At 38.9% G+C, this 8,308-nt stretch overlaps 1 protein-coding gene across 1 annotated transcript; it reads left to right on the plus strand.

The window, feature by feature from the left end:
• The first annotated feature begins 219 nt into the window (after nt 1–219).
• On the plus strand, nt 220–7,512 carry LOC147862820 (DIS3-like exonuclease 2). Its single transcript, XM_087320973.1, has 7 exons — nt 220–542; nt 2,392–3,020; nt 3,119–3,172; nt 3,592–3,660; nt 3,749–5,977; nt 6,356–6,427; nt 6,570–7,512. The coding sequence occupies exons 1-7, from the start codon at nt 263–265 to the stop codon at nt 6,942–6,944; spliced, it is 3,708 nt and encodes a 1,235-aa protein (XP_087177099.1). The 5' UTR covers nt 220–262; the 3' UTR covers nt 6,945–7,512.
• Nucleotides 7,513–8,308: the final 796 nt, after the last annotated feature.

The raw sequence follows: 8,308 nt of genomic DNA on the forward strand, positions 1-8,308 counted from the left end.
TATGCATCTGGCATTCGCACGAGTTCTTTTTTCGATAGGTAAAAAACAAAGAGAAAAATCGTTGGTAATAAAACCCTTTTTTTTGGCACCTATTACGAGATTTCCTTAAAAAAAGTTTTTACTCAACGACAGAAACCAACCGCCCCAGAAACATAAAACCCAAAAAGAAATAACAAAAGTTCCACCATTTGATTCGATTTTATTCTTCTTTCTCTCTTTCTCTGTTTCTCTGTCTCTCTCCCACATTTCCATTCCTTCAGCGATGGCGATGCAACAGAAGCAGCAGAAGATCGCTCTGAAGCAGAAAACGAAGACCGAGCTCTACAACGCCGTTCCTGCTCCTCCTTTCCTGTACGCTGACTCCCCGTCCATGTCTCGCTCCCACTCCAGGAGTACGGCTGAATTAACCCGAAGTACAGCCAGCCCTACCCCCTCTCTACCTTACCTCAGCGACGCAGATTCTGACAAGAAACCCCGCCGCCGACGCAGCTCTCTCCGATCTTCTCAGGAACTTTCTTCAGAAGCATCCTCTTCTCCTTACGGTATGTGTACTTTTACGTACTTCTTTATAATCTCCCATTTGATCATAATATGCGTTAAACGCTCTCTCTTTTCTTGGAGTCTTACTGCGAACTCGGTGCATAAATTAAAGTATGCAGACCCGAGAATGTACTTTGCGCTACATATGCCTGTTACATCCTCTGAATCACCGTTAATGTGTTTTCGCTCATTGTTAAACCGTTCAGATATCTTTGAAAGTAGTTGGAAACGCGATATCCTATTATATGCTGCATATGCACTCAATGATAGAATATGCAGATCTGAGATGACAAATGCCCGTTATGTCTTCTGATTTTGCTGTTGAAGCAATTGTTTACTTGGTTTTATTCATTGATAAACAGTACAGATTGACGTGTAGTTTGTGATGCCATACGCCTGTTAATTTACTGAATTTGAACTGAATACTAGACTATGTAGATCTGTGAATGTAGTTTGTGATGGCATATGCCTATTTTCTCTTCTGATTTTTGCTGATTGCAAAGCTACAACGATCTGTAAATATAGTTTGTGATGCCGTATGCATTGTTTTTTGTCTGTTTGAGTAAAGCAATTATCTGTTTGCATTTTTTGGCATTTCCATGACTTGCTGGCGAACAAAGATATCAAGTTAGATATGTCATGCAAAACTCTTTATTTTGGACTGATATCTAACCCCAACTAGAAATCAAGGCATTGAGTTGGATATTTTGCACACAATTTCGGTTCTACTTCTTCGTAATGCAAGCCATAACAATTCAGATTTGTGAACATAGCTCAAAATTTTGAAAGCCTGTCTGCTATTCTGTTCAAGTACCTCAAAACCTGTGTGGTGTTTTGCATGATTGTTTTCTGATGAAGGTGAATATGCAGCCTACTAAAGAATGTCCTGGATGGTGCGTTATACCTTATACCTCAGTTCATGTTATTTTCTTGCTAGTTTCTGGATTGTCAAGCAGTCCTAAATCTGTCTGCCAATTTACATGGTTGCCTTCTTGAATCTGCATGATTTATATCAGAATTATATAATTTTAAGCACTTTGAAACATGAGTGATCATTTACACTAGCTGATGGTGTTTTCTGTAGCAATGTACTGTATGTGGACCTCTATCCTAGTTGTAGAGTTGAGCATCATGATACTTGAAATTCTGCCGTGATTACTTTCTGATGAAAGAACATTCATTAGTTTATTTAATTTATATCCAAGTTTTGTTCATATTTTCAGCGATGGCTAGCATAGGAACAGGGGTCTGCCTTTTCAACTTTGGAACCAGTCCCATTATATTTTGTCATTCCCTTGTTTAGATGTCATTCCCTTTCTTCTGGGATTTATATCCCAGTGTCTGTCATTTCTAGTTCTATTAAGCACTTCTAAATTTGTGTTTATACATCATTAACTTTTGGCAAAGGTAACACAGGACTGGCCCCAGTCCCAATCTCTTTTTGCCGTCCCTTGTTTGAGGGTTATTCAATAAAAAATTGATGTAATTTATATCCTAGTTTCAAAGTTTGTAAAGCACTTGTAAGCTTTAAATTTTCGTGTTGTTTTACATGACTATTTTCTGATGAAGCTGCACTGTGCATTCTATTCTCTTTTTCCTATTGCCTCATGATTTATATCCTAGGTTTAAAGTTTGATAAGCACATCTAAGCTCTAAATCTTCACTTTGATTTACATTACGACCTCCTGCTGAATCTGCAGTCTGTACTCTTTTCCACATAGGGGATGAAAAATATTCAGCATCACCCTGCTGCTCCCTTTACCTGTCTCACAACGTATCCTATGTTGCTTTGTAAGTTATCAGTTCTTATATAGAAGCATGCTTATATTATAGTACACTTGTTTGTTTCAGGGGCTAAGGAGTTAGTGGTTTCCAAGCAAGAATCTACATCTTGTTTAAGGAGTCCAAGCCCAAGCTGCATGCCCAGTCCTTGTTTTAATAGTAAAGATTGTGATACTTCAAAAGTGTCAATTTCTGGCGCATGTTCTGCACAGAATGCTTCTCTCTCAATGACAGGATTTGGTGTTAATGGCTTCACTAAATTGGCTTCCAGCACTCCTAACAAGACTAGAGCTAGAGATACTCCAGCAATTCCCTTACCAAAGACAAAGTGGAACAATAAAACAATGGCAGTCCCTACAGGGATGGATTCTCCAAATGTTAAGCATGAGAAGCTGAAGTACAGTCCGAAAGTTAAGGCAGAGAGTTATGTGTCAAGGATTATTCAGAACTCTACCTCTGCTGAAGATGGATATGTGGGCTCAACTCCTTCACTTGAGGAGACCAGCACAAGCAACTCATTTAGTGATTCAAAGCTGTCTGTGGCCAACTGTGGTTCTGGAAATTCTTGTCTGGGAAGGTTCCCTGTAGCACGGTTCTGCTCACCTAATGCTCACAAACAAAAGAACGAACTGGGCACACATGATAGAACCTTCTTTCCTATGCATTGGCCATCTGGACAAGTGGAATCTGCTATTAAGGTTAGTACACATCTTTTATATGCATGCCTTGGTTAAAGGTTTCCTTATGTACTATGCATTTTAAATTCTGATCATTGACACCAAATTTTTTTCTGCAGGATGGCAAGGTTTTCCGCTGTAAATTAAGAATTAATGTACATTGTAGGAATGAGGTAATCCCAGTTTATCAAATCCTATTGATATGCACATATCTCAGAGAATCCTGTCTATGCTTTATTCACCATACACATCTGTGATGCATGCTTTTGTTTCATATTCTGAATTAGCGTTAAATAAAGCATTCTCACTGCCCCATCCTCCATAAGGATGGAAAATGTGATCAGCCCAATTTAACTGATGCTAGAATCATTTCTTCTTGATTTATTTAATATGTCATTTTCTCTGTTTCTGTTTGTAGAGGTTTCTTACCTTCAGTTCCTTGTTTTAAGAACTCCAGCTGAATAGTTGTAAATTATTAGTAGTTGAATATCTGAATGTTTGTGATAATTCTAGTTGAATGTTTGGTTTTTCTGATAGTACACAATTCAGTATTTGTTATATTATTAAAATAATTTCTCTACCTCTTTTTCAGGCATATGCAACCATAGATGGTGTTGCAGTCGATGTACTTATTGAAGGTGCCCAAGCCCAAAATAGAGCAGTGAGTCCTTTGAACCTGTAAATGTGGACAATATTTAACAGTCCTGCATTATGCTCCTATTCTAAGGTATGTCAATTACTTTTTGCAGATTGACGGTGATGTTGTTGCGATTGTCATCAATCCTGTTCCTTATTGGACCAAGTTGAAAGGATCAGTTGCCAATCAGAACAGTAATGATCTTAGTTCTGGAGTGACTGATATCGTTGCTTGCAACCATGGGAGTCAGCTTATAGATGAGGAGGGCCAATGTGACGATTTAGAACTGACATCCGTTACTGATATAAAAGGTAGCAGAGAAGATGCAGATGCTTTGTCAGATATTGAATCCACAATGGAAGTAAAGGACAGTGAAGTAAATTATCAGCTGCTAGATGACTTGATGTCAAATATTTCATTAAAAAATGACAAGGGTCAGAAGCAGCATGACCTTCAGTCGGAGGTGACAGATACTCCTCTATTGAGCAGTGCAACCAAAACTTTACGGGATCTTGTGGCATCATATCCTGACAAGCGACCTACTGGTGACGTGGTAGCAATTTTAGAGAAGTCAGATCGCCGTGAAACAGTTGTGGGATTTCTGGAAATTGATCATAAGGCTGGCAATAAGTATATCGTGAAAGAACCATCCAAAGCGTCTATATCAAACGCCTCTTTATTGCTTGTACCATCTGATGCCAGGTTTCCAAAAATGATTGTTTTTGTCAATGATCTACCTACTGACCTCAAACAGAAATATCTGGTGGGTGACCCAAAGCTTTGCAGTGAACTTGTGGCAGCTTCTGTTGTGGAATGGAAAGAGGATAGATTTTCTCCCCATGCAGTTGTTACTCACAGTCTTGGCCAAGGTGGGGCATTAGATGCCCATTTGGCGGCCATATTATTTGAGCATGCTGTTCACAGTGCAGAATTTCCCTTGTCAGTGTTAAAATGTCTACCTGAGATACCTTGGGGTATACCATCTGAGGAGTTCAAGAGAAGAAGAAACCTTACAAGTTCTAGAATATTCACAATTGACCCAGCTACAGCTAGAGACTTGGATGATGCATTGTCAATTGAGAGTTTGGAAAATGGGCTGCTAAGAATTGGTGTACACATTGCAGATGTTTCATACTTTGTTCATCCAGATACTGAACTGGATAAGGAAGCACAGAATCGTTCGACCAGTGTTTATCTCATTCAACAAGTGCTTCCTATGTTGCCTCGTGTACTTTGTGAAGAGTTATGCTCTCTTAACCCTGGGGTTGATCGCCTTGCCTTCTCTATTATGTGGGATATTGATAACTCAGGGCAGATTGTTGACCAGTGGATTGGGCGCACTATAATAAAATCTTGTTGTAAACTGTCATATTCGCAAGTACAGGATATTATTGACGGGAGAGTCACAGTAAATGAAAATGATGAGGTAGAGAATTGTACAGAAGATTCAGGTTGGCCTCAATTACATGGGGGGTTTAAATGGGTTGAAATTTTTGATGATGTAAAGGTTCTTCACCTTATAGCAAAACATAGGCGTGTTGCAAGGTTTGAAGGTGGTGCTCTCAGTCTCCAAAATTCAAGACTTGTGTTTGACTTAGATGAGGATGGAACACCTAATGACAGTAGCCTCTATGAGCATCAGGACTCTAATTTTTTGGTGGAGGAATTCATGCTTTTGGCCAATATGACTGTTGCTAAAGTAATAGCTGGTGCATTTCCTGACTGTGCACTGTTGAGACGCCATCCTGAACCTAACCTCCGCAAATTAAAAGAGCTGGAGGAATTCTGTAGCAAGAATGGGCTCGAATTGGATGCTTCTTCATCTGGTGCATTACATGAGTCTTTGAGTAAGCTCTGTGAAGCTCACAAGGAGGATTCTGCCTTTTGTAGCATTTTGATGCTTTATGCAACTAAACCGATGCAACTAGCTAAATATTTTTCTACTGGAGAGCTGAAAAATGAAGAAGAATGGGCTCATTATGCATTGGCAACGCCACTCTATACCCATTTTACTTCCCCAATTCGCAGATATCCTGACATTGTTGTTCATAGAACTCTGGCGGCAGCTTTAGAGGCTGAAGGTCTACTTTCAGGAGCGAGTTACAGTGGAACTTCTTCTATAATTAACAGATACATTACTGGTCCCTTGTTGGACAAGCAGAAGGTTGAATCTCCCGAAGGCCAACAAGCTTTGGCTACTGCTGCAAATAACCATAAAGTTCCATCTTGTCAAGAGTTGTCTTTACTAGCTGAGCATTGCAATAGGCGAAAGCTAGCAAGTAGGAATGTGAGAGATGCCAGCGACAAGGTGTACCTCTGGGCTATGCTTAGGAAGAAAGAGGTAAGCAATAATAGGGACAAAACACCCAAATACTCCTGTGTGGTTTTCTAATTTTCGAAATGCCCTTGGTCGACCCCAGAAATGGAGAAGGGAACTAATTGACCACATAGTTACTCAAATGGTACATAAAAAAACTTAGAAGCAGATGAATTTTCCATATAATTGCTCAAATAGCTTGTGTTATTTTTCTTATCGGAAGTTACCCAAGGGCATTAGGGGAACTAAATTACAGTAGGGGCACTTTAGGGAACAAAGAAGAGCTCAGGGTTATCTTGAGGTTTCCTCAAAATAATTATACTATATTCTTTGTATATGAATGAAGGACTTAATGACATTCTTCAAGTTTTAACAAAATTTCAATCCTTTGTGCACATGCAGTGGATTTTCTCAGAAGCACGGGTACTAGCTGTTGGTCCAAAGTTTGTCTCACTCTACGTATATGCCATTGCTGTAAGACAAAATGCTTGTTGTGTTTCAAATGTTTGAGAGTATGGGGAGACATCTTGTTAATGTTTCATATATTTACGATTTTGTTTGTTACAACGACATATCCTTCTAGTTGCTGATTTGATGTCTATGGTTTTGTTTGCAGATGGAGCGGCGCATTACTTATGAAGATACAGAAGGATTATCAGTAGAGTGGTTCAGCATGACATGCACAGCGATTTTAGACATGGTAACACAGAGAAGCTCGAAGAAAGGAAAACAAAGTCGAGCAAGAGTATTAACTGATGTAGCTTATGTAGTGAATCCAGCAAATAGTTCCGACATGAGTGATGAAGCAGTGGTTGAACCAAATGAAATAAATGAAGATAATACTGCTGCTGGCAAGAAACCAGAACCTGCTGTGTTGCCATTAACACTTCGTCTTTTAGCTTCAGTTCCAGTACAGGTTTTTGCTATTGGGGGTGATAGTAGACCTCTTGATATAGCTGTTCGATTGTACTTAAGTTCATATCTACAGTGATTTGCTATTTTCAGATGCAGAGATTTGCTCACAAATTTCCTATAACACACTCTTCATCGCAAGAGATGCAGATCTTGTATAGCTCTGTAGACAAATCCATTGAGTTTATACCCTAGTTTTTTGAAGGGATATATGTCTCACTTTGTTACCTGGGTGGTTAGGGTTTTGTTTATACTTGTAGCATATCTATTCATAGCAGTGGTGACTCTTTTAACCATCTTTGCGGCTCAAGATGGTTTCCGGAACTTCGAGTTTAAACATTTGCTATGTTGGCTCTCTGGTGACATCCGAGTCATGCAAGTATACACAAGAAAATGCTGATGAAGCTTTCCATGGCTGGACGAATCTTTGGATATATAACTACATCTAATCTAATCTGCAGCTTCTTCGCATCAGTCAGATATTTCACTGCTTTTTAACGTGATCTCTGTTGCTTTGGAGCTACATATTCAAATAAGTTACTGGGAGAGACCACCTTTTTTTATTGGGCTGTCTTCACAGTAGTCTTGTAATTTTCTCTTTTTTCACGCCAGACACTCTTATCATTGTTTGTGTACATTTTGAAACTCAGATTTTTGCATTATTTTAATTAACACTAACAGTTTTTGAACCAGATCCAGGAGTTCTAATTCTGTCTTGTTTAGTGCTTATTGTGACCAATTTAAAGAATTATTGCCCTAAATAACAGCAGAAAATAATGTCATTATAAAACATTCAAAATATTCACGTAGTTTGTGCTATCAACAAATTCTCTCTTTATCCATTACTGCCTTGAGATCTTTGTTTTCAAGGCTAGGTAGGTTAGCCCTTTTCTTTGCAGGCCTAATGCTTCACATAGGCAAGAGGTTTGTCCTATAAACAAATTCTCTCTTTATCCATTAATGACTTGAGATCTATTGTTTTCAAGGCAAGGGTAGCCCTTTTCTTTGTAGGCCTAATGCTTCACATAGGCATGAGCTATTGCTAGGCCTAATAGAGCTAAATATATGTGTCTGCCATCCATGGTCCACTTTATGCTCATTGTAAGGACACATTGTTGCAGTTGGAATCGTCATAGAAGTAAATGAGATGGTTGGGGGAAAGAGCATGATTATATGAAATAGACGTTAATAGTGAGGATAAAGTGAAATTGAATGCTTTTATTACTTGAATATATCAATTTACATCACTTATATGTGAACTACTTTAATTGTCACGAGAATGTAAAATGACTTAACTTACACCTCTCATGTCTGTGTAGGGAGATAGCTATGAACTCTTGCTCACTGCTTAATGGCAGAAAGCTTTTGTAATAGGCTATTCCCCTTTCTCTTGCCTCTTTGTCACCCTTCTCTTTTTTGCTCACCATGGGCAACTCTTCCTTT

This window comes from Azolla caroliniana, unplaced genomic scaffold, assembly GCF_043228905.1.
Source record: "Azolla caroliniana isolate FFs.n. ecotype wild unplaced genomic scaffold, voAzoCaro1.0.p SCAF_6, whole genome shotgun sequence".
NCBI classification, from domain to species: Eukaryota; Viridiplantae; Streptophyta; class Polypodiopsida; order Salviniales; family Salviniaceae; genus Azolla; species Azolla caroliniana.